General features: G+C 45.8%; 2 protein-coding genes across 2 annotated transcripts in view; one reads left to right on the top strand and one right to left on the bottom strand.

The window, feature by feature from the left end:
* Positions 1–2,529: 2,529 nt before the first annotated feature.
* On the top strand, positions 2,530–3,301 carry RAB39B (RAB39B, member RAS oncogene family; the record flags this gene model as incomplete). The annotated part of the gene is made up of 1 exon (XM_015429158.1): positions 2,530–3,301. A coding segment is annotated over one exon (462 nt), but the record flags the coding sequence as incomplete, so codon positions are not given.
* Positions 3,302–12,669: 9,368 nt separating this feature from the next.
* The window catches only part of VBP1 (von Hippel-Lindau binding protein 1), a 14,644-nt gene continuing 244 nt past the window's right edge, over positions 12,670–27,069 (bottom strand). The window contains exons 2-7 of the mRNA XM_015429161.1: positions 20,245–20,250; positions 19,705–19,829; positions 16,370–16,436; positions 15,913–16,011; positions 14,308–14,446; positions 12,670–13,046 (exon numbers count right to left, since the gene is read on the bottom strand). Of these exons, the coding sequence (XP_015284647.1) occupies positions 12,976–13,046; positions 14,308–14,446; positions 15,913–16,011; positions 16,370–16,436; positions 19,705–19,829; positions 20,245–20,250 (507 nt within the window). The 3' untranslated portion in view covers positions 12,670–12,975. The remainder of the gene's footprint in view (positions 13,047–14,307; positions 14,447–15,912; positions 16,012–16,369; positions 16,437–19,704; positions 19,830–20,244; positions 20,251–27,069) is intronic.

Consider the following 27,069-nt stretch of genomic DNA (forward strand, 5'->3'; position numbering starts at 1 on the left):
TCTCTAGAGACTCAGACAGAGAAAGATCCTTTCCAACACTGTTCTGTTAGACCTCTTCGGTTTAAACCTTTATCCTTTGGCATACAAAGCATGGTCTCTCTACCATCAGTCCATCAGTGTCACCATTGTCTACTCAGGCTGGCAGTGGTTCTCCAGGGTTTTATGTAGAGGATTTTGCCCATTCTGTGCTTTGTTTCTGAGCCGTTGGGCTTGTCTAGGGGGGTTCCCAGGCCACCCTAAATTTCTGGAGAGCCCCTTCCTAAATCCCACATTGTTCCACCTCCATAAATAGTGACAATGGCCTGCGATGTCACTGGCTCCTCCCTATGATGTCACTGGGCCTCGGTTCTTTTAAGGACCTAGCACAGCAATGCCTCTGGCCCAGCCCCCCCCCTCGGGAAATTGGAAAGTCTACGCCCGCCATAAAATGATTGATAGCCAATCAGATTTCCAGTAGTCAATCAGAAGCCCTTCTGGGCAAAAATCCTACTTGGTCCACTTGCTAAAAACACTTGATGGGTGCCAGAACACGTCGAGGACCTCTGAGTTAGATGTACTGCATGTGGGCTCTGCTATTGAGAGCCAGTTTGGTGTAGTGGTTAAATGCACGGACTCTAATCTGGGAGAACCGGGTTTGATTCCCCCCTCCTCCACTTGCACCTGCTGGATGACCTTGGGCAAACCATAGTTCTGTCAGAGCTGTTCTTGAAAAAAAGCAGTTTCTGTCAGAGCTCTCTCAGCCCTGCATACCTCCTCCCCTTGATCTTGATGGCCACTGTGCAGTTCTGCCTCTACTGATCTGTAATGTTCCAGGTGTTGTAATGTAATACTCAGTTTCTCAAACAAGTGTATGCCTGTCTGTTGGTCCACTTAGGAATCTTGATCCTGGTTGTGTGGTGGTTTGGTGTAGTGGTTAAGTGTGCGGACTCTAATCTGGGAGAACCGGGTTTGATTCCCCACTCCTCCACTTGCACCTGCTGATGTGACCTTGGGTCAGTCACAACCTCTGACGAGAGCTGTTCTTGAAAAAGAGCAGTTTCTGTCAGAGCTCTCTCAGCCCCACCCACCTCACAGAGTGTCTGTTGTAGGGAGGGGAAGGGAAAGGAGTTTGTAAACCGCTCTGAGACTCCAAGTGAAGGGCAGGGTATAAATCCAATCTCTTCTTCTTCTTCTTTAAGACAAGGTGTTCAAATATTTTCCAAATCATTTCTAAAATATATATATATATGGTATCAGATTGATCTAATTTCTGTGCACCGAGGACAAGCAAGTCCTAGGTTACAAACTGAACTCTCCAATGCAAGAACAAGATGCATTTCTTCCTTTAGGAGGTGCGATTGTCAGAAGAAAATAAAAAAGTTTCAGTCTTGTTTTTGCATGTGGGCGGGTATTCTGTTTGTAATAATCGTTTGGATACACTCTATTTTTAATATGCTAGGTGTGATCATTTCATGCCAAGTAAAAATGTCCATAGATATATTTTATGTTCCTAAAGTAACAGAATGACTTTCAATCTAGAAAAGACAAAAGAAATGCTAATGTAGCATTTTTTTTCAATTTTCCCGAAAATTTCCGTTCCCCCCCGAAAAAAACTGGGGAAAAATCGGGGTTTTTTCTGAGCTTCAAAATGTCCGGAGATTTTACATCTCTAGCTGCACCCGACCCTAACAGTTCCAAGTGCCTCTAGCCTTCCAAAGAAAGGCTTTTAGGATGACTGAACTAGCACAGACTGGGCCGACCAGTGCAACCTAGAGGGAGTCTGGTGTGTTTGTTGCTGGGTGGGTGATCTGCCCTCCATCCTTTCAGCTGCCCTCTGCAAAGTAGGAAGCTGCCGGCCACCTCGGAAGGGTCGGGACGTTGGTCTCTTGTACAAGGGGGCCACCTCTCTAAGTATCACACTTGCAAAGTACGGCCTGGGAGAAGTTGAAGGCATGGCGGGGGCTTGTCTGTAAAGGGCCAGGAGTCCACTTCTGGGATTTTAAAACGGGGAGTGATGGCGCTTGGTGTTTGTGTTGTACAAACCCGGCCATTTTACTGTGGCGAATGCAAGCTGCATTCCCACGTGCAGGCAGATAATTCGGAACGCAAAGACAGTTCGCTCATTGCAATTTGGGGGAGGGCCGTGGCTCAGCAGTAGAGCATCTGCTTGGCTGGCGGAAGGTCCCAGGTTCAACCCCCAGCATCATAAGAACATAAGAGACGCCAATGTTGGATCAGGCGAAAGGCCCATCCAGTCCAACACTGTGTCACACAGTGGCCAGAAATACCAGTGCCACCAGGAGGTCCACCAGTGGGGCCAGGACATTAGAAGCCCTCCCACTGCTGACACCCCCCCCCAAGCACCAAGATGACAGAGCATCACTTGCCCCGGAGCATCTCCAGTTAAGGATCTGGTAACAGGTGAAAGACCCGTGCCCGAGAACCGGGAGAGCCGCTGCCAGTCAGAGTAGGCAATACTTTGACGAACGAGGGGCTAGTTCAGTATGGGGCAGCTTCATGTGTGTGAACCAGACGTCTCCTCTTTAAAAGATCTTTGCCCCCTTCGGGCTCTTGTTGCGTTTCAGATCGATCACCAGAGCCTACTACCGGAACTCAGTCGGGGGCCTGCTGCTCTTCGACATCACTAACCGCAGGTCCTTCCAGAATGTCCACGAGTGGCTAGAAGAGACCAAAGTGCACGTCCAGCCCTACCAGATTGTCTTCGTGTTGGTGGGCCACAAGTGTGACCTTGACACTCAGCGGCAAGTCACCCGGCACGAGGCCGAGAAACTGGCCGTTGCCTACGGCATGAGATACATCGAGACCTCGGCCCGGGACGCCATCAACGTGGAGAAGGCCTTTACCGACCTCACGCGAGACATATACGAGCTGGTCAAAAGGGGGGAGATCTCCATCCAGGAAGGATGGGAAGGGGTGAAGAGCGGCTTCGTCCCAAACGTGGTGCATTCGTCGGAGGAGGTGGTGAAATCCGACAGGCGATGCCTCTGCTAGGGGGGAGAAACGATGCCGGACTTTACTAACCCAACGTACCCTGCTAGATGAACTCGGTGCGGCGGAAGGGGATGCAGAGGGAAGTGTGGTGAGCAGCGTGTCACAGTGCTTTGGACCTCGGAAGAATGGAACCAAGGAGGGAACAGGGAAGGGGGAAAAAAACCCTTATGTAGGAATGAACCCAGATGCATGCTTATATGGTAGGAGGTGGGCAGCGTTAAGAAAGACAAGGTCATAGAGGGATGGGGGACGCCAGGGAACTTCAAAGGCACCCTGTTTTAAGTGCACCTGACGTTCAGTGCTATGGGATGAGGCCACAGTATGAAAAAACCCATCTATATAATAATAATAATAATAATTTTTAAAAAACACATATGGAGAAAGAGGGGGAAATCTGGGCTTGTGTCAATACGATATTTTTAGAAAGACTGAAGGTTAACACAATTGCCACTCTTTTACAGTACCTTAATGGCCAATGCAAAAGAAAAGGTATTTACAGAGGCACCGTGGCAGTCCGTGTCTGTTCCTTGTGGCAACATAGGCTGTTTCTACTTGGGGGGGGTGATTTCTCCCCCTTGGCTTCTGAACTACAGTGCTATTTTCAAGAGCATCATATGGCATTGTTCTCTGTTCATCTTGCTTTTATGTAAACCCCCCCCCCCCCAAACACTTGCTTTGCTGTGATTTTTCCCAAACTAGGGCTTGTATTTTTTTAGAAAGATCACAGTCAAAGTACCTTGGGTGTTGTGTAGATCAGAGAGTGGATATATTTCACATTGGAGCCATCTTCCTTACTCCTTCCTCACACATACACTTTCTCCCTCTGCCCCTGGAGGGTTTTTTAGGCTTAAAAAAATAGCTAAATTGCTATAACATCACTACATGGCAATAATCTGCAGCAATGTGCTAGTTCCCAGCTTTCATTTTAAAAAGTCTCTTGCCCTTTTCACTGCTGAGTTATATGTGCACAGACTGCACATTTTCCCTTATAACCCTGCAACTAAAACTGCTAGAGACTAAAAAAAAAAAAAGCACTGAAAACTGGGGACTAGGAAGTTGTTGCAACAGATTATTATAATGCTCAATGCGATGTAGCAATTACCATTTTTTAAAAAAGAAAGCCTGGAAAAAAACCCTAGTGGCAGCAGTGGGGCAATGGAATGGCAGCCCCCAAGGACTAAGGCAAAGAAAGTCCTAGGAGAACTTCTGTGGGGATACTTCCTTGCCGTTTCAAATATACCTGCATTTGCACAGCAACAAGAACTACAGAGAGAAGCGTCTCCGTGCAGAAGCAGCCACTGATTACTTCCCATTATTTGCTTGTTTTTAAAATGGAGAGGGAGAAGTGAACAGAAACATTTAGGGTCATTAGAATATAGTCCAATAAAAGAAACACAGCAGATGTTTTCTTTATTGGGCCAGTTTAGCGGCTCTAATTCTGATAATCTGATGAACTGACCATTTCTGTTACTTCTTTAGCTTTGAACTGGCAATGCCGTTGAGTTCTGCATTTATAGCTAATTCAGAACAGGGGGGGGGGGGTAGAGAAATCCCAGCCATGTGAATTCATGCAGTTCATAGAAGGGTTAGTGCTACAGTCCAAATGTGCTCTTAACATGACACCCAGTTCTGAGCTTCTCATCAGGAAAGGGGGGGGGGGAGACATTAAATTGCAGACACGAAAGACTGGTGATATTATTATTTTTTGGGCATTTTCTTTTGGTTCTAGTGACAGCAACAGTTTGGAAAGCATTTTCTGCTCCTAGAACATTTTGTTTGTTGGCAGGAGAGAACGGTGGCTGAAGAAAAAGACAGCGTGATCAGTGAATGCAGCAGAGTAGTGAGGATTCAGGCAACAAGTGTGTTTATTCTGAAAGTAGGATGGAAAGACTACACCGTAGGGGTGCCAACCTGCACCTGGAGAGCTCCTGAAATTACTATTAATTTAATTTAATTTATACCCCACCTTTCCCAAACGGGCTCAATCTCCAGACTACAGAGATCAGTTCCGCTGGAGCAAATGGCTGCTTTGGAGGGTGGACTCTAAGAACATAAGAGAAGCCAATGTTGGATCAGGCCAAAGGCCCATCCAGTCCAACACTCTGTCACACAGTGGCCAAAAATACCAGGTGCCTTCAGGAGGTCCAGCAGTGGGGCCAGGACACTAGAAGCCCTCCCACTGTTGCCCCCCCCCCAAGCACCAAGAATACAGAGCGTCCCTTGCCCTAGACCGAGAGTTCCTATCTATACCTTGCCGCTAATAGACCTCTGCTGATGGACCTCTGCTCCATATGACTCTATAGCATTATACCGCGCTGAGGTCCCTCCCCATCTTGACCATCACCCCCCAATCTCCAAGAATTTCCCAACCTGGAGTTTGCAATCTTCCAACACAGCTTTAAATAAGGTTTAATTTTTCAGGGCAGACCTTCAAGTAAGCAAACCTTTGGAGTGAGGCAAGGTGAACCGCAGGTATCCTGTATATCTAGGGGGGAATCAATGGGTTCACAGGATTTCTGGCGGCATACGGATGAGGCTGTAGATCTGATGTTTAACGGGGTCAGAGAAGGATTCGTTGGAACAAGCTGGGCGTCTGGACGCAGGCAAGGGCAGAGGCTGCTCATGGACTTTTCGTGGCCTGGTGCTGTATAAGCATGCATCTGTTGCGAACCCAGATGAACCTGTGTATTTTCAGGAGTATTTCCATAATTATTACCATTTCCATAGGATCATTTAGCAAAAACACCATAGCTGTTGCTTTGCAAAAGTTCAGGCAGGCACAGACTCCAATGAGAACTGGTGCTTAAAATGGGAAGAAAATGAGGGAAAATACCATCTCAGAGTTTCAGCAGAAAAAAAAGGATTGGGAACAGCAGATATGTGTTTGGGCAAATGGTTGTGCTTATTGGTCGATTACTGCAAATTAGTCACAGTCAGTTTCTGGTTTGTATCACCAGGGTCAAATGCGAGCAGGGAGAAAGGGTGTGTAAAATGACCTAAAGATAGGGTTGCCAATCTCCAGGGAGCACCTGAAGCACTCCCACTATTAGTTGACCTCCAGATCACTTCATCTGGAGAAAATGGCCACTTTGGATGGTGGACGCTATGGTGTTATACCCCACTCCACCCCCAATATCTCCAGGTATAAAAACACTCTCACCCACAGTGGGCTGCTCCTATTTTGAGCCGAGATTATAGCAAGCTTGTGGTCATGTGACAATGAGATTTACAAGTGGCCTACCGTTGGCTGAGACCACATGGACTATGGTTCCACCTAACTTTTGTGGACTCACAGTGTTAAGTTTGTGATCAGTCCGCCCGTGACCACTTTGCAAGGGGGCGGTAGGACAAATATAACTGCCCCTCCAAAAAAACAGGTAGTTATACCAGTTCCTCCTACTTTCACTAGCGTCAACAGGCAATCTTTCTTGTGTGGGATTATAAAACTGTGATACCATAGGTGAGAGAGAGGAACTCTGCACATGCTCAGAGGCAAACTGTATCTTTTTTAGTACTTCAGAGAGGGCAGGACTGAATGCAGGGATCAAAACAGGGCTACGACTTGGTAAGCTGTGGCCCAAATTAAATTTTATCTACATCTATTTGCAAGCGCTCAGAGAACTAAACTAGAAATAATAAATTTCCTTCTTTTCCAAGGCTTAATAGGAAAATATGTAAAGTAGGGGTAGAGGACACGACTGAAGGAAAGCCCCTCGTAAGGAATATTTTCTTTGAGAATGATGTGACATTAATTGTACTTATAAGGATGTTAACTTCCGTGATTTTTTCCTAGCACCATTTCTTGTTTGCTGTTTCAGCATAATTTTGTGGGTTTTGTATTTTCTAAGCCCCCAAAGGCTAAACTTTTCTTTAGGGGAAAAAAAGGACCTACAGTGCTGACATTTCTATTTTCAGTTTTTAAAAAACATTTGTCAAATGATTTGCACCACTATCTTAAAGTGCAGCAGCTGTAATGTGCCATTTTTCAGCAGAAGTTAAAGAATTTACACATTTCTGCTTCATAAACATACCAAACAGGACTGTTGAGTGCGTGAACTCATTCATAATGGATCGTATCCACCGGTGGCTTCCCACCCACAGCAGGACCCTTTTGCAAGCAGACGGCTCTGTTTGGATTCAACCCATAGCAGGTTTGGTGAACACCTAGCAAGTCAGGCTGCTGGTTCCTCTAGCTCAGGAATAGCAGTGGCTCTCCACTCTCTCGGGCAGAACAGGGTCTTTCCCGACATCGGCAACACATGTTCTTTTTTAACTGGAGATGTGGGAAAGGGGGGGGGGGTGAGGTTATTGTGGAAGGGTTGCCAGTGGTCTAGATGCTAGCCAGAGAGCTCCCAGCATCATAACTGGTCTCCAGGTTACAGATATTAGTTCCCCTGGAGAAAATGGTTGCTGTGGAAGGCGGGCTCTAAGGCATTACACCCAACTGAGGTCCCTCCCCTCTGCAAACCCCGCCCTCCCCAGGCTCCACCCCCCAAATCTCGACCGTATTGTGGAACCAGGCCACCCCCTCCCATTTTCCGTTTAAAATATTTTTTTCCTCCCACACCTACAAACAGTTTGCATTGTTATCAAGAGACGTGGAAGATAATGGTAAAATCAGCTTAAACGAACTGTTGTTTGCCTCAATGGAAATCCAAATGCCAAGTAAACATCCTGTGATTTAGTCACACAAATTCAATTTCTATTTCAGATGCCAGTTTATGTTTTTGTTCTGCTTTTAAGAAGTCAAGCGAAGACATGGAAAGTTTGGTTGTAGTCAGGTACTTCCAGGGGTCATTTCCTGCAGGAGTGCACAGGAGCGGAGCTCCGGCAGTAAAGAGCCCAGGGGGCGGGCACATGCAACAAGCCCCACCCTCTGCTCCCAGCAGCCCTCAGTCAGAGCAAGAAGCAGCCAGGTAAGCTGCAGAGCCCCCAGCCCCGGTCCAAAACAGTCCAGTGGCACCTTTTAAGACCCAGTTTTATTCAGGTAGGAGCTCTCCCTCCTCTGCGAGGACAGATCTGCACGTTCCCCCCCGCCGCCGCCAATAGCTAGCAATCCAAAACAGTCCAGTGGAGCCTGAGCGGTGGGTGTTTCCTTCTGACACTTCCAGTGATGTCAGGGGGTGTGGCATATGCAAATTAGTTATGCTAATGAGTTATGCTAATGAGCTCCTGTACCTCTTTTTCTACGAAATGACCCCTGGGTACTACAGAGGATTTCCTGCACGTTGAGTTGAGGTTCGGTGAGAGAATATCATGAAGATGACCCTGAGTTCTGGCATCTCCCATTAAAGGACTACCGATCTCAGGCACAGGGAAAAGCTCTTCCTCTCCTCCTGACTTGGCAAATTGCAGCTTCATATGGCCACTGTCGAGTTAACAAACCATGCCCCAAAACAGGACGGACGAAATGTTCCCCCGTAGCTCTTCCATGATGTTAGCAGATTTCATTTATCCAATTCCCCACATTTGCTCTTTCTGCTGTATGAGATATTGGTTGAACAATATTCTGACCCAAATAAGAAGTGTACCGATGGATAAACCAGCTCCCATTTGGGAAGGGAGCAATCCTAAAGAGGTTTACTTGGAAGTAAGTCCCATTGTATTCAATAGGGCTTATTCTGAGGGAGGGGTTCCTAGGGTTACAGCCCAAGTCTTTCATTTATACTGTTATCGTGTATTAGAATTTCAAAAGAAAGTACAATGTATAGGAAATAATTAACTACTTTAAAGTAAATTTATATTCATTTTGATCAGGAACCATGGTGTAATCTGTTTTCTAATGCCTTACATTTTTGAGCAGCTTATACAAATAAGAAATTGGGGTGGGGTGGGGTGGGGGTCTTCTGTAAAAAGAGGCTTGACTTTCTAAGATGAAAAATATCTTTTTTTCTTAACTGGTTTTTGTGTTTTGATTACTGCAAGAGAAACTGGAGGCTGATAGTTATAAAGAGGCTTTTTCGCTCTTAGGTAAAGACAGACAAACTAAAAACAAATCTTCTGGTTAAAAATTCACAATCTCAAGTCTGCATGCTGGATTAAAACTTCTCAGAAACTCCAGATTTAAATTCTCGTGTACACTTTGCCTAGCTTTGTGTTATATGCACTGTACTGAAATGTGACAAACCTGCTGTATTTAGCTGTGTGTGGATGAAAATTATGCTTGTATCTAGCAAAACGGTTAATGTGATTATGTGAAATTCAAAACGTGTAAAGGAAAAAAAACACCTGTGGTTTCCTTTCCTCTCCTTGTTTTGCCCTTATCCCATCCAACGTCTGATAACTGTCTTGTGTTCGAGAGCAACCATGACAGAAAAACCCAGTACAGAGTAGTTCAATAATAAACATGGACACTGTTTATAACAGAATCCATTGGCATTTTTAAGCGAAGAGAGGAGCAAATTTCAAAATGGGTACTCTGGCAAAGCCACAATGAATAGGTTATTCCATACCATCGGTCTACGAAACCATCAGACTCTGTAACTGGCGGGGTGTGAAATTCAAAAACAAGTCATGGAATAACTGGCGGGGTGTGAAATTCAAAAACAAGTCATGGAATAAATCCTTCTCTATTTAGACCAACCAAAACAAGACAACACAGTGTGCAAGCGGTGTTCAGGTTCTCCAGAACTCTTCATCTGGCTAGCTGGTTTAAAAGGACCTGGGGGAGAATTTTCCAGGCCATGATCTAGAGCGGCAGTTCTCAGCCTCTTGGTATGGTGACCCACAAGTCCAAATTCTCTGGGCGGGACTGGCCCAAGTTTTTTGGGAGCACCCGAGGCAAACCAGGACCGTGGCACCCAACCAGTTCAGCATCCCATTTTCTACACTAGCTAACCGGCTGCTTTTGAGAAACCAACAAACATCACACAAAGGGTGCAGCTCCCCCCCCCCCACTGTGAACCCCACGCAAGCAGCATTCCGACATGCACAGACTTTGTGTATGGAGGTGACGTCTTGGCCCCTGACCACTGGCTCCTTCTCCGTGACTCCCTCTGATTCCGCCCACCCCAGATTCTGAGAAATTCGCTCTAGTAACCAGTCCCGGCCCCTGACCACCGGTTCCTTCTCCGTGACTCCCTCTGATTCCGTCCACCCCAGATTCTGAGACATTCGCTCTAGTAACCATCAGGACACATTTTACTTGATCAACATGTAGACAGTGAAGAAGAAAAACGACCCACCTAATGTATGACATTCCTGTTACCCAGGTCAGAGCCTGGTTTCCAAAAGAGGGCAGGGTCGGCCATTGGGGGGGGGGGCTGGCCCACGACCCACTTTTGGGACCACTGACCCACAGGGTGGGGAACAGAGATCTAGAGGTTACCTGGGCTGCTGCCTCCCAGGCAGAGTGCTCGACTGACTTCAGCAGGGCAGGGCGTGGCTTGTGTGGCGTTCTCGGAAGGGGGAAGCCAACAATGGAAACCATCCCATGAAAAATATAAAAATCAGTAATAAAGCCAGGTCTTTTAGAGACTTTAGGAGCACAGCTAATCCACATGTTGTACTGTTAATTTCATTTGCCCGAAAGGCACACAAACGGATTGCCTTTCTTCTGTAGCACCACATACAGTTCCACCTACACTTCTGAGGACTCAAGTCATGAAAAATACTTGCCGAGAAATGTGTATGACTTTAGAGTGGGATCAACAAACACGACATCAGGAAATGCAATAAGCTCTTTTCTGCGCTGTGGCTAAGGCCATCAGTGTGGCGCACCTGTGCCTGCCAACATCCAGGTGGGGACTGAAGACGTCCCAGAATTACAATGGGTCTCCAGGCAACAGAGATCCGTTCCCCAGGACACAATGGCTGCTCTGAAGGGTGGAGGCTGTGGCATTAAACCCTGCCGAGGCGCCTCCCCTCCCTAAGCTTTGCCTTCCACTGCGCATAGAGCAGGGGTCACTTGGGGGAGTTGGGGGGGGGAGCTGTGAATTTCCTGCATTGTGCAGGGGGTTGGACTAGATGACCCATGGGGTTCCTTCCAGCTGAGTGCTTCTATGATAAGATGTTTTGAAGGTCATCAATGCACTGGGTTACTGGAAATCAGAAGCAACTTCACAGCGCATAAACACACATCAGAAGCAACCTGACACCACATCCCCCCCCGGGGGGTCGTTTTGTAGAAAAAGAGCTAGGGGAACTCATTAGCATAACTCATTAGCATATGCCACACCCCCTGACATCACCGGACATGTGTCATAAGGCCACACACCCCGCCCCCAACAGTCCCGGCTGCCACCGGCGGCTTTGCAGCTCCACTGCCGAGCCCCATGAGGGGCCCGGCGGTGGACCTGCAAGGCCGGCGGGAGTGCAAGGAAGCCCCGCGAGGAAGTGCAAGGAGTGCAAGGAAGCTTCCTCCCTGCCTCTTCCCACCCCTGCCTGCCTGGGGCCAGGGAGGAAGCAACTTACCCTCCCTCTTCTCCTGCCTCCTCCTGGCTGAATGAGGGCCGGATGCAGGGCGGCCGGAAGCAGGGGGTGGGGCTTCGTCATGGGCCCCCCCCCCCCGTACCTCACCCGGGGGGAACTGCGATCCCCCCCCCGAAATGACCTCTCCCCCCCACACACACACAAATGAAAATTTCTTTTGTGATCAGTAAAGCTAATCGCATATTGTTGATACCTGTTTCCAAGTCATTTCAGTTCTGGGAATGAATAATGAAACCTTCCTTTTGGTTTACTACAAAGTCAAGGATCTGTTCATGACATAAGAGGGCTAAAGAAACATGATGACGTATCCTCGTGTGCAGCTCGGTTTACAACTTTGCTTCAATACATCCTTCGCATTAAAGCATCTTTCCTGGCTGGCAGCCATTCCCACCCCCACCCCGCTCAAACTATCCCAGGAACGTTCTAGAAGATTTGCTGCCCTGTCTCCAAAAAAAAAAAAAAAGCACAAAGGGTTTCTGCTGTGTTTTAATATAATGAAATAAAAGTACAAAAATTTTACAAGTATTTTTATTACATGGAACTAGAACACAGTTAACGCTAGCTTTTATTCTGAAGTGAAACCTGCCATGCCAGTTACTCTGCTGTGTAAACACTCCATTTGACTGTGTCGGTGCGGGCGGTGTCTTGAAAGGAAAGAGCGGAGGTGTCAAGGCAACGCTTTCTGCCAGGCTTTGTAATCAGCAACACGGGAATAACACTCAACCTGCTCACAACTGAAGCGGAGCTCAAAACAGGGGCTCCCACGTTCCAGGCAGGTTTCACCAAATGTGTCTTTGCCAGCATTAAGACGTCTGAACTCGACATAAGTGACTGCAGGATGAGGTGACCGGGTGCAAGAGGCGGATCACTTCTGTATGTCACCCAATTCTATACACTTGGAAGGGGGGGGTGGCATTTGCATGAAAACAAAACGGAATCAGACCGCAACCAGACTGTGCTATTTAGTTGTTTAACCCTTTCGTTGCAGATGGATCATGAAGAACCTAGCGTTGAGCTGAGCCAGTAACTGCTCAGAACAGAAAAGTGGGCAACATGGGAATCAAAGAAACAGCACTGTAACGAACGGGGTGTGTGTGTGTGTTGTCCCGCATTTCCTTGTCCCAAACATTGGCTCTCGCACAAGGTGCGTATCCTCTCACCATCCTGCCCCATCCCAAACCTTGCTGCCTTCTTTCATCAAGTGCCTATGATAATTAAACTAAACACAATCCCTTTTCAAGGGGGCTAGAATGTCCTGGCCTCAAATGTCATGAATGCACCTCACATTAGATTGCCCCGTGACTGCGACGGCAGGTCCCTCTGGGGCCAATTTGCAAAGCCCGCTGTGATGTCAGGAAGCATGCATGGAACCAAACTGGGCTTGCCAATAAATAAAAGGGTGCTTTGCTCACCAGCGTTTTAAGATTTGTTTTTTTTATGTTACCGACTGATGAGATTAAACTAAACTCAGTCCATCAAAGGTTGAACTTAAAGGTCTGCTTAAAATAAGAAAATATTTTTTGAAAACCAGAACCACGTCTAAAGTCGGGGAAACTATGCTTTGCTTTTGGATGGGTCATCCTTGTTCCTTCTCTTTACATCCCAATTATAAACTCTGGCCATATCTGGGAGGAGCTGTTAAGGAAAGCACGGTGCAGTGAAATTAAAGAAGCGGCCAACTTTTTGTCGTCGTTTTTATCTGCATCAACAGCACAAGGGCAACCTGATCCTTGGGTACACAAGGTATTTTCCAAGCCAGCTTCTATACCATACATCTGGAATAGAAAGAAAGGCGCTCCGGCAAACCACCTCTGAACATCTCATTCCATGAAAACCCTCCAGGGTCACCATAAAGCTGTAGGATGTCAGTTTAGTCAGTACAAGCCGATTGGGGAGTCTTTCGGCCAGCCGAATGTCAATTTCAGCCCCATTATTTTTTAGGGAGGCTTTAAAAATTAGGACAAAAATGAGAGTTCAAAGTTTATGAAGGAAGCGACCATGGAAACGCTGACAGTCCACTCACAGTAGCACCTCTTCAGTTACCATATGCCAGAGCACATGCTTATGTGGACTGAAAAAAAAGTTGCGCTTATTTCAGTAAACTAACCTTTAATACAATAGCCAGTGTTCCCTCTACGCTGAGTTAGCATGAGCTGGTTCAGTTTTTCAACCTCTGGCTCACACATTTTTGTCTTCGCTCAGGAAGGATGGCCCCAGAGCAAACTAATTTATGCAGCAGCCAAATCGCTCGATCACAACTTTAACGCCGGTAACTCACAAAGTAGAATTTCTGCTCACAAGACTCCGCAGCTTAGAAGGAGCATTGCACTAGACTACCTGTAAATAAGATTACTGGACCGTTTACCATAGTACTTAACAAAAGCCTACACAGAACCACTTGGTGAATTTGTTGTCTAAAGTTACTTAAACCCTGTTCACACCCTTCTTCCCCAGACTTCTGATATGAAACAGAAGTGCTTCAAGCCTCAGAGCTTGGTAGCACACTCTTCATACAGCAAATTTAACAAGTTGCAGAGGAGAATTACCCAAACCTCATTTCCTTTCCATAGAAAGCAGCTAATTGTTTCAAAAAGTACAACAAGCCAGATCTAACTAATACTGGCAAACCAGCCTAAATAAATAGGTATATATAGAAGTACTAAAAAAACCCTGGTGTGTTTGAAATGTACAAGTCTCGGGAGATTTTTTTTTTTTTAAATTAACACAAGGTTTTCCCAAGAAAAGCAAGCCAAAACATGCCAGGTGAGTCATGCCAGTTTTTGGATTCTTTCTTCCCTAACTGCAATTGTTTCTAAAACAAACCAACTCAAAGCCAGTCAAGAGAAAGAACAATAACATGAACCAGTCCTAAAAGAAAAAGGATACTGACTTCTGTGGTAGTGAACTGATCTCTAAGAAAATCCAGGTCTTCTTCTAGGGATTCCAGGTTCCTTGTAGCTGTGGAGAGATTCTTTTCCAGCAGGGCCTGGGCTTCATCGATATCATACTCCAGCATTACATTGGCCTGAGAGCAACAATATTTAAGGGTGAAGAATTTTAAGGAGTCACAGAAGGTTAAGGGACACAAACAGGACTGCCAGGGTTGTGGATCCATCTCCACCACTCTCTCTTTTGAACTCATGAAAGCTGTCTTACACAGAATAAGACCTTCTGGTCCACAAAGATCAGTATCGTCTATTCAGGCCGGCAGCAGCTCTCTAGGGTCTCAGGCAGAGATCTTTCACATCACCTACTACCCAAACCCTTTAAAACTGGAGATGCTGAGATTGAACCTGGGACCTTCTATGTGTCTCTCGGCTCTCAGGTTGAGGTCTTGCACATCACCTACTACCGATCCTTTTAACCGGAGATGCCGGGGATTGAACCTGGGACCTTCGGTGTGTAAAGCACGTGCTCTACCACTGAGCCACAGCCCGTCCCAGAGGGGCGTTATGCACTAATAATTTATTCTTGTGCTGTACCTGAAAACCAAGCCTCTTAAGTTTACCTCTAGCATTATTTTCAAGTTCTTCTGCAATACTACACTGTTTTTCTTGATCGTTATTTTGTAAATACTATAGCTCCTAACCCTAGTTCATGATATAGGAGTTACCTTCCTGGAAAGTTACATTATATTCAGACTCAAATGAAGGGGAAATGCCCTATTTGTCTCATCACACTGGCATTAAATGAGGTTCTGGTTAACACTAGGGGTGTGGCATTCGGATCTACACGAGCCGAAAATATACACAAAAGTATCCAGGATTCTTCCGGAAACCCGAAAAAAAATTCCCAGAAGAAAATCCTGGATATATTCAGGAATTACTGGAAGATCTGAAAAACAGCTGAGAGGCTAGCGCAGAATGCTCCTGCCTCTCAGCTCGTTGGGCTTCTAATGCAGTCCCTTTAAAGTTTAAAGGGACTGCAGAAGACAGCCCAAGGATCTGCTGTGCCGACGGGAAACTCGGGGGAAAACCCAGCTAGAAGACATACCGCTTCCCTATGAAAACTTTAAGGAGGAAAAATAAGGGGGGGGGGGAATTGCTTGAATACAAACAGTCACACCTTACAGGAAGCAAGATAAGAAAATACCACCACTAATTCTAGCTTTGGCTTTACTGCAAGACTATGCAAGAATATATATACGGTGCACCATCCCAACAGACTGCTGAACAGCAAGACGCCATACACATATTGATCTGCCCTCACAAACGTTTGGCAAAAAAGGTACTGTACAGTAAATTCCAGAGTGCCTAAGGATTGCCCTGATTGAAAACAGCAAAGATGCCTTCAGAACACACAAGGAAAAAGGCTTCATGAATTCCACATGTGATCAATAAACCAGGTTAAAACCCAGCACGAAATGGAACAAATGAAATAAACAAAACAATTCAATTCTCCAAGTGGATTTACGGCTAGAGTAATCCCAGCATCACAGTCAGAAGTGCCGAATTCTGTAATTCTTAGCCCTTTTTTAAATTACTTACTTACCCCCAACCAGAGGCACACTTTATCTGTAGGAGGAACTGATGCTTTACAGTAGAGGTTATCTGCCAATAAAAATCTGGTTTCCATTGGGTTTGTGGACTCCTTTGGAAAGAACAGATGACAAGTACATAAGGCTACAGCACCCATATACCAAAGACACTGCTATTAATATGGCTTCCTACAACCAAGAAAGGTTGCAGTCCCAGTACTGAATTGTTTACTTATTGCCACTATTAATGATGCCTTGTCAGATGCAAAACAAAAATTCCCACTGAGCATACCCCGAGATTTAAAAAGGGAGTTATTTTCCCTCTCTCCTTCAAAATGTTCTTTGTTCAGATTAACGTTTTTACTTATGAAGTTAGAGGAGGCGCAAGAGAACTCTTGAATCTGACCTGTCCCGTGACAAGATATTTAGAGCTTTCCATATCCACAAACACACAATAAAAGAGTCATTTACCTTTTTCTTCTGCATGTGCTTTAAGATTTCTAATGTCTGCTTAATTTCAGGGATTTGATTTTTTAACCTGTGAATTAAACACAGACGTAAAATATTTCTACAACAGCTAAATACGATCAAGTCTGTGAAAGGGAAAACACCTTTATTCCAACATAGACACACTAGTTCCAGGATGCAAGCAAGATCAACTCAGTTTTGGCCACTGGAATGTTGGTCAGAGAATGAACAACTTTCTGTAAGCTACAAACTAAACCTGTGCCCTTGAGAGGTGGAAAGGAAAATAAGTGCATGGAAAAGACCCATTTTTTCCTGCACACTCGCTTTTTCTGGACACACACAAACACTGTGGCGTTAAAAAAACCCTACTAATTTACTGTCTGTGAGATTTACTGATGTTGCGTCACGCTTGTTTTCTGATTATCTCACAGATATAGTTTCACATAGGTTCAGGTGGGTAGCCATGTTGGCCTGAAGCAACAGGAGTGTGCCTGCACACGATAGCTTATACGATTTCTTTGTGAGGATATGCATTATGCATGCATTATGTATAGAATAAGGCTTTATTTGTAGATTTGTGCTTACAAAAGCAATCTTCAGTTAAGAGAACGAAGTGTGAGTCCAGTGGCACCTTTAAGACCAACAAAGCTTTATCCAAGGTATAAGCTTTTGTGGTCATGCACATGGAAGTTTTATAGCTCAAGTGGTTAAGACACTGAACTGCAGGCTAGAAGGTCTGTAGTTCAGCAGTTCGAGACCCAAGTGTGCCGCATGACGGACTGAGCTCCCGTCTCTAGTGCCAGCTCCTGCCAACCTAGCAGTTCGAAAGCAAGAAATTGCAAGTAGATAAATAGGTACCGCTTTGGTGGGAAGGTAACAGCGCCTTGGCATTTAGTCATACCGGCCACATGACCACAGAAACATCTTTGGACAGCGCTGGCTCTTCAGCTTGGAAACGGAGATGAGCATCGTAACCCTAGAGTCGGATTCGACTGGCTTTCGAGCAAGGGAAACCTTAACCTTACACGGAAGTTTATTCCCAGAATAAAACTTGATTGGTTTCGAAGGTGCCACTGGACTCAAACTTTGTTCTGCTGCTTCAGACTGACACGGCTCCCCACCAGGGTTCCCTCTAAGCTGAGTTAGTGCGAGCTAGCTCACAATTTTTTAGCCTCTGGCTCACATGTTTTTGTCTTAGCTCGGGAAGGAGGGCTCCAGAGCAAACTAATTTATGCAATAGCCAAATCGTTTGCTCACAACTGTAATGCCAGCAGCTCACAAAGTAGAATTTTTGCTCACAGGACTCCAAAGCTTAGAGGGAACATTGCTCCCCACCTGGATCGAGTACAAAAACTAACATGGTATTTTTGTGAGGGGACAAACAGGACAAGGATCCTGTGGATGTCAGAGACAGGGAGCGTGATGAGGCAGGGACTACGTTGCAGACTCGCTTGCAAACGAGGTATATAAAATAGGAGAGAAAGGTTAGAACGCTGCTTCTAAAACTACTGACGATTCTCCCTGCATTAAAATTGGGTACAGATTTTATTCCTGCACCCGCTAATGTGCAAGAGCAGGGGGGAAAAGCAGATGAGATATACTTTAAATAAGACGCTCCCCTGTGCTTACTGGGCATGGTGTCTGACGAGAAAGCGGCCAGGCAGCACAGCGACAAAACAGACAACCTCCCCCGAGGTGTGTCAGGGCTTACTAATCTTAAACAAAAGCACAAGTATATTGTATGTTTTATTCTGCTGGCCCACAACCGCGATAAATTATTTGACTGAAACAAAAGCATAGCTCTGATTTTAAAAAAAGAAAAGAAACATCAAAGATGGGGGGGTCACCTACGAATCTTGAAGGGTGTTCATAACTTGGGGGGGGGGGAATGGAGAACAGTTGGAACTTTACGTAGATCCTTGTCTCAACTTGCAATGCCTTGCGATAGCCGGCAGAGAGTTGCTTTATGCTGCCCACCCTGCCCTAAGGACATCCCCCCAGATTCTTTTTAAAAAGTGGTACAGACTGAATAGGAAACAAAGCAAACAATACTGAAGCGGCTGATGGTCTTGTTCAAGAACAGGAGGATCGTTGAACTTATGCCTGAGATCTCTATGGTATGCACAGACGGTGAATATCAGTTCAAAACCTTTATTGGCATAGATCATAATCATACACAGTCGCCATTCAGTTCATGGATTTGACACACAGCTTCCTCATTATAAGGCAGTTACAGAACTTAGCAACCACTTCAATGACCGCTATATTTTGTGAAGCCAATAAACGATACAACATTCTGTCATCGGATTGCTTGGCATCATGCTTAAGAATATCTTCTAGATAGGCTGCCTGAATGTCATCATACAAACTACAATAGAGGAATACATGTTCGATTGTTTCAATCTCCTCTGAATCACAATCACAGAACCTTACAGAGTAGGGGATTTTCTTAAGTCTTCCTGCTAAAACCGCAGAGGGGAGCACATTAAATCGGGCCAGCATAAATGCTCTACGCAGCTGTGTGGATGGTGAATATACCTATACAGCTGCCTTGTACGGAGTGTTGTTTTTATGTCTTGTTTTTTTTAAAGTATGACTCGGGGGGCACTCGGTGAAAGTACAGCAGACTTACTTTCCGGTAGGCAGCTGCGTTGGTCTGCAATAAAAGAGTTCGATTTGAGTCCAGTGGCACCTTAAGGACCAAGAAGATTTCCAAGTTATAAGCTTTCGAGATGAACGGAGCTTTGACTCTTGAAAGCTTATACTGTGGAAACCAGTTTTTTCTTTTTTGTATTTTTTATATGTGTGTGGGGTGTGGGTGGGCGTGTGTGCGTGTGAGTACCTGGAAGTCACGCTGACCTCTGGTGACTGACCCCTACTGGAGGCCTGGAGGATATTCAGAGAGGTGGCTGAGTAAAGCCTGCCCCAGACTCCCACCTCTGGTATTCCAAGGAGGTCTCCCATCCAAGTACTTGCCAGAGTCGACCCTGCTCAGCTTCCGAGATTTGACAAGATTGGGCTTGCCTGGGCTATCCAGGTCAGGGCATACCCTGGAAATCTTGTTGGTCCTTACAGTTCAAACCTGTTTTTTTCCCTACTGCACACTAAGTGGGTGCTTGCAGAGTAAACATCAAGAACCCCCGGGCTACATATAGCCTGTTTGAGCTTCTGTTACTGCAGACAGGAATGAGGTTCACAGAGACCACTCTATGGTAACACATTCTTAGGAAAAAAGTACAGCACTGATAGCGAACAAAGTGTTGGTGCTAATTAGCTCCCATGATAACTCAGGAAATTCTAAGCAACAGCGTAGCCTCGACGAAGGCTACAAAGCTTACCTTCTTTTCTTCTGGGCAAGGTTAAGCTCCATAAATTTATATTTCTGATACTGCTCATCCAGTTTCTTGAGCACGATGTCTGCTGTCTCGTTTCCTGGCTGCTTCATGAAAGAATCGACATCTTCCTTCAGAGAGACACACAGGTAAAAACGTTGTGTTAGTAACTCCAGAGCCCAGGTTCGAGCAGGCAGGAGCAGTGAGGCACTGTTTCCACAGCACAGTGAAGGAAAAGGGGTTGCACTTATCTGTAACCTTCGTTCACCGAGTGGTTTTCTGTGCAGGCATACCTGGGGACTGTGCTTCCACAGGCCGGCCACAGGAAGGAGCTAGCGAGTTTTCAAAAAGAATTTTCAGGAGTGCCAAGAGTGCCCCCCCCCTATTCAGCACCGTGTTTCCGGCCCAAAGGTCATGTGATGTGGGAGGGGCGGGCACTCTTCCCTCAGTTCTCCCTTTGCCGCCATGAGACATGAGCATAAAACCAATGAAGAGCGCACAGCGGGGAGAGGAGGGAGGGATGTGTGCCTGCACAGAAGGCCACTGGACGAACAAAGGTTACAAGGCAAGTGCAGCCCCCTTTTCATCTTCGTGGCTTCTGTGCAGCCCCACGTGGGAGAACAGCAAGTCCTCTGACCAAGGAAGAGGGTGCGGCCTGGGTCAGCGGAAAACTGACAGTAGCTGCCTCTCTCCTGGTATCAACACCCATCGACTAAGGTCAGACAAATGCCACTCGGGAGCAAAACTGGGGAATTTCGGTCCACCGGGCCAGAGACCTGAGAACCAGTCTGGGGATCGAGAGTCTCATGCATTGTAAGTCCGTGTATAGATGGTACTCCTGAATAAACCAATTCTGGATAGGTCTCATGAACAATCTAGCATGTGGGGTGACTGCAGTGGAGGGGTGCCCCCTGCCACCTAGGGCAGGTACCCACTTTATCTACTTGCATTTATGATGCTTTCGAACCGCTGGGTGGACAGGAGCTGGGAAGTGGGCCAGGAGCTCACCCCGACTGCGGTGGGTTTTGAACAGCCGTAATGGCTGTTCATTGATGTTACTTTGCAGGTGTTCTTACTGCCTGCGCCACCGCTCCCTCTTGGCGCTGAAGCTAAACCAATATTGTATATTCATATGCGGTGCCTTCATGAATGACTCTAAGATATCTTCTACAGACTGTATGAATAGAAATGTCGAAATAGGCATCCTTTAGGTCAACAATAGCAAACCATAGGTTCCTATCTAATAACGGGATGACAACCTTGTAAGGATAGCATCCTAAATTTGGGCACATGTAAGTACTCATTCAGTGCCCTGAGATCTAGATCTTTTGATCTTATAGGATCTTTTGATTGAGACTCTGTGGATACATATTGTAGATCCAGAGCCTTTGCCATCGGGATAATCTGTTCTGAATAAAGTCTGAGGTCTTCTGCGGGGGTTGGAGTAGAGGGTTCTCCAACCACATCATCTGGAGATGGCATGGAGGTGTCTTCAGATTCGGGGTCAGACCCCCTATTGATGCCATCCTTGGAACCAGAGAAGTAAGAGGGTGTATCAGTAGCAGACTGGTGTGATATTGTGGGTTGCTTCTTAGTACTACATTTTGAGGAATGGGGTGGTATGTATCAAGGTGAAGGTTGGTGCTTGTCTCATGAACCCCACTGAACAGGGAACATCAGCAAAGCGGGTTCTTGCTGGGTGTCCCTTCCTACCTCCTGTCATACCTAGACAATGGGACATCCAGAATCTTGATGTCCAAGGATAACGGTGATCAGTGCCACCACCCTGATGGCAAGGGAGTCTCGGTCTCGAAAGCGCGTTGATGCTGAGTGGCCATCGATATCTAGGTGATACAAACGTCCTTCTTGACAACAATGGCATACGGTTTTGAGCTTAGTCGGGTGACTCAGTTTGACCTTGAGGAGTGACTTTTGGCGTCGAGGTGATGGGAGAGTGTTGACGCACAGGGACTGGTGGTTCAGGGGCGACAGCAACCTGCACAGCGAGGCACGGTTGGTATGTTTGGAATTTTTTTTAAAAAAACTTCTTTACTGGCAGCTGGGATGCTGAACTCCTTGAGTAGCTGAGGCAATAAGGGGACCAGAGTAGAGATTACCTACGGAGCCCTTGACTGTTTTTCTTTCGGTTTCTCAGACATCTGGTCCGAGACAGTTGAGAGCCTTTTCCCAAGCAGCTCCTTTTAATCTAGCTGCCCTGCCTTCCCTCGCTTTGGGCATGAGGTGGCGGCAAGACTGGCACAAGGCTGTGTTACGGCCTTCTCCAAGGCATAGCAGACATGATGAGCGCGCATCGTTTTGAGTCATTTTGACCCCCTACTCTCCACACTTTTTAAATAGTGCCATCCTCAGTAAATACTGTGGAAAATTGCCTCGTTATTTTTGAGAGACAGATTACTGAAGAGGTCAAAGCTCGCTGAGATACATCCTCTTTTAGTGGCAGCAAGAAGAGAACTAAGTGAAGAGTGCTCGCCCCTCCCACATCACGTGACTTCTGGGCAGGAAACACATGCTGAATAGGGAGGGGGGGTATTCTTGGGACTCTAGAAAATTCCTTTTAAAAACTTGCTAGCTCCTCTCTGTGGCCGGCCTGCAGAAACACATTCCCCATGTAGGACTGCACAGAAGCCACAAAGACGAAACAGTTGCTTCCATACCTTCATCCCTTCCTTAAGACCTTAAACGTCAAAAACAAACAAAAAAAGACCTGGGGTAAGTTAAACAGCTCCCAGGATAGTCATTGTTTCAAGAGAAAGCACAAACATATCATGACAGCACACCGTGAGAGCCAAGGTTAGCCTGCTCTTATCATATCGCAGAACCTAAGCAGGGTATTTGAATGGGAGACCTCCAAGGAATACCAGGCGCATGATGCAGAGGCAGGCAATGGCAAAACCACTTCTGAAACGTCTCTTGCCTTAAAAACAAGTCTAGCTTGTCACCTAGTGGTGCTTAATGCTAAAAAGAGCTAGAACTGCTGACTGCCAGACAATCTTCAGATCTCCTCAGATACTACACACACTGCCATATGATTATTATTAGTAGTATCCGTCCCCAGACCAGAGAAATACATTCCAATTTGCGGCGACCAGGACCAGGGCATTTTCGGTGGCGGCTCCTACCTGGTGGAAGGAGCTCCCAGAGGAGATCCAGGCCCTGTGGGACCTTTCTCAGTTCCGCAGGGCCTGCAAGACGGAGCTCTTCCGCCAGGCCTTTGAGTAGGAGCTGCCGCCACTACTATTCCACCATTGCCTTCTATGCACCGTTGTACTATCACAATTGTCTGGATCCCACTGGGGGGTGAGGCGCCCCTGGCATGAAGTGGATGATAGATTTCAGGAAGCTACCGTTGGGTTTAAGATCTACCCATCTTTGTTTAAATTTTTACTGTAAAATTGTATTTTACTGTTTTATACTTGCGTTTTTATTGTTATAATCTTGGCACATTGTGCCCTTGTCAGCCGCCCTGAGCCTTCGGGGTAGGGCGAGATATAAATCCAAGGATAAATAAATAAATCTACCAGTGCAAATTAACATGACATTACATTCTTCTATTGTGGGCATGGTTGAATGTCTCTTGCCTTGAAAACCCCACGGGGTTGACCAGAAGTCAGCTGTGACTTAACGGCACTTTCCACCACCACAAACCATGATGCTGGAGAAATACAGACGTGTATTGTAGCCATCGTATCATCCTCTCCTGGAAGAGACCACTCAGTCGGGTATGCTGGGGATGCATCTGAAACCCTAGGGCCAAGTTTCTCTATCCATGAGCTAGACAAGTGCTGGGGTCATGCACACCCACCTAGTCAATTTACATCAGAAAATATTCATAAGAATGCAAGACCAAAAACCTATCTGTTTCCAACAGCAGCCAGCTAGCTGGACAACCACTTCTGGACACTCACAGGCCGGCCGGCCACAAAGACATCTCTCCTGTTGTTTCTCCCAGGCATCCAGAAATCTGAAACTACTACTACTGAACACTTACCTATCTTTCCCAATTGTCACTGATAACTTTGTGAGCGGAACATCACATCTTGTATTGGTGATGTTGTAGAAGAAGAAGAGGAGGAGGAGGAGGAGATTGGATTTATACCCCGTCCTTCACTACCCAAGGGAGCCTCAGAGCGGCTTACAAAGCTCCTTTCCCTTCCCCTCCCTACAACAGACACCCTGTGAGGTAGGTGGGGCTGAGAGAACTCTGACAGAAACGTCTCTTTTTTCAAGAACAGCTCCGCCAGAACTATGGCTTGCCCAAGGTCATCCAGCCAGGTGCAAGTGGAGGAGTGGGGAATCAAACCCGGTTCTCCCAGATTAGAGTCCGTGCACTTAACCACTACACCAAATTGACTCGTGTACACAGAGATAATTTCATGTTACTTTCTTTAAAAAAAAAAAAAAAAGTAATCTACTTCCTAGGTTCAATCCCTGGCATCTCCAGTTAAAAGGATCAGGCAATAAGTGACATGAAAGACTTCTGCCTGAGACCCTGGAGGGCGGCTGCCAGTCAAGAGTAAACAGTACTGACCTTGACAAACCAGTGGTCTGACTCAGTATAAAGCCAAGTGTGCAAGAGCTAGAAGGCACCTTTGTATATTTAAAAAATGAGCCTCTAGGGAGGTGTCGGCCCTGCCACATTGCCAGACCCGAGAAGCAACTAGATGACCTCCAGTTACAGCACAGAAGATGGAATGGGGATGAAAGAGCTACTCGGTAATTCCATTAGATTATTTGTCACATTTGTGACCAATTGGCTGTAATAAGCATTATTTTTATGCCACTAACATGGAAACTGAGACATGACCAAGCTTTAAAAGCACTGGCTTATGCCAGGATTAGGCAAGGAAGCTACTGAAGGCTTATATCCACTGCACCTTCTCTCTCTTTCACCCGTGTGGCCTGCACCACGAACAAACTGAAATCCAAGTTATCAAAAGATCTACCACCTTTAATTTGTATCCCTTAAAAACAGTCAGTGGAATCCCTGAATGTTTTGAGCAAAATGAGGTATATTTGCTGACATATATTCTAACTTCGGCTAGAATATTAATAGCTAAGTATTGGAAATCTGAAAAATTACCCTCAAGAGATGAAATTGCACAGAAACTGTTAGATATTGCAGAGATGGACAAATTAGATATGTTGATTCATGGAAAAGATGAAAAGATATTCCAAAAACGATGGTTAAGAGTTTACAAATGATTGGAAGAAAAATCGGTATAACTGACTCCAAGTATGTAAATTCAATTCATAAGTACATGGGCTGTAAATTTGGAAAAACTTATAAATCTTTTTTTAAAAAGTCAGTGGAAAGAAAAAAGTATGTATTAATATAACTACAGAGAACTTTCATAATTATGTATGTGGTTTTTGCAAAATTTATTAGCCACCTTAGTAGCCCTTTTGATGGCAGGGAGGCAAGGTATACATTTTGTAAATACATAATAAAATGCACACAGTTCCTCAGAGAAAACAACTGCAGCCAAACACCAACACCAGAGGTGAAAGTTCTACAGAGCTTCCATTTAAATTCTATTTTTAAAAATATGGTCTGCATGGCTCCACCAGCACATTTTCCTAGGGTCTTGTATGGGGTCTTTCCAATACGCTTCCTACTAAGTTAACTGCATCCTTTCCTCAAACAATGTCCCTCAGAACTTGCTCTCTATCGCCTTCTTAAGACACAAGACAAAAGACTAATTCTATGAATTACTGTTCTTATCATTGGCATTAATCACTCAACTACATCAGAAAAGAACTCACACGCCAGATTTGCCTCTGCAAATGCTGATGCTAAATGTGTATTAATCCCTGAATATTCAGCAAAAAAACCACCCTGTTATCTGTATTTGGCGGGCAATATTTGATAGCTAGCATATGTTACTATGATACTATGATACTCCTTGCAGACTGCTCCAATGAGCCCACCTCTACAGTGGCCAAATTCTGTGCTGAGATTTTGTCCGTAAGAAAGCAGATATTCCAAGCTTTTTAATAACTTTTGCATATAATTAATTACAGCACAATAAGGCTATGCATTTTAATCTCTGTATATCAATTTTACATTTGTATGTAAACAGTGCTGTTACATTGTTGTTGACTGATCTTGATTGTAATTAATTTCTATCCTAAATCTACCACCAGTAATTTCTGGTCTTGAGAGAAAGACACAACCCACACAGTATGTATAGTTTATATACTACCATGTGTTCTGTCTAAATAGACCCCAAACACTATTGCTTATGAGCCACATGGTTGGCCTGCAGCAGGTCCAGGATTCGATCCTTGGAATACCTTGTGTAAAAAGATCTCAGACAGCAGGACTGGGAATGACATTCCTCTGCTTAAGACCCTGGAGAACTGTTGCAAGTTCAAGAAGGCAATACAGCATTAGCTAAAACAACAGACTGACAGACAGAGCCAGACATACATCCAAGTGTATCAAAAAGACAGTAGTAACTCAGAGCCCAGGTTACGGCCCTGGCCCCTTTAGCTAAAGTTATCTCAGAAAGCCAATGCTGAGAAAGCTCTTTTGCTATCTGGAACCAAAGAGAACTGCTGCTGGTCAGAGAGCAGACAATACAAGCTAAACAGACTAACAGCCTGAACACAGCAGATTCACAAGCCATTCCTGCAAGAAAAGGTGCTCCCAAGCTCTCTATTATCCTGGCAGGCTCTTTGTGCTCCTTTCCCAGTTCATTTTCTTAAACACTGTATTCCAAGTGCCACCACACGGGTTTTACAATACTAGCAGCTTTAATGAGGCATGTGCTAGTGGTGGGTGGTGGTGGTGTGTGAACAGGATATAGATGTTCTAAGTATAAATATTTCCGAGCTTTCCCCCCCTAAGATGCTGAACTAGACAGGCTTTCCTGTGACACAACAAGGCCAATAATTTCCCCCGACCGTCCCTCTGATCCTCACAACACCCCTGTAAAGCAGGTCAGGCTGAGGAGCAGTGTTCCCTCTAAGCTGAGTCAGTGTGCGCTAGCTCTCAGTTTTTGAGCCTCCGGCTCACACACGTTTGTCTCCGCTCAGGAAGGAGGGCTCCAGAGCAAACAAATTTATGCAGGAGCCCGATCGCTCGCTCACGACTTTAATGCCAGCAGCTCACAAAGTAGAATTTTTGCTCACAAGGCTCCACAGCTGAGAGGGAGCACTGGCTGAGAGCCTGAGCGGCCCAAGGTCGCCCGATGAGTTTCGCGGCTGAATGTGGATTCGAACCCAGACCTCCTTGGCCGGATCGCCGCAGCACGTGACTTACCTCCCGTGCCCCTCCCAGGCAGGCAGGCAGGCAGGTTCGCTCCCGGGGCCACCACTCCGAAACCAAACACAATCGCAGCTCTCTCC

This window comes from Gekko japonicus, unplaced genomic scaffold (genome assembly GCF_001447785.1).
Source record: "Gekko japonicus isolate JY-2015 unplaced genomic scaffold, Gekko_japonicus_V1.1 scaffold2684, whole genome shotgun sequence".
Lineage (NCBI taxonomy): Eukaryota > Metazoa > Chordata > Lepidosauria > Squamata > Gekkonidae > Gekko > Gekko japonicus.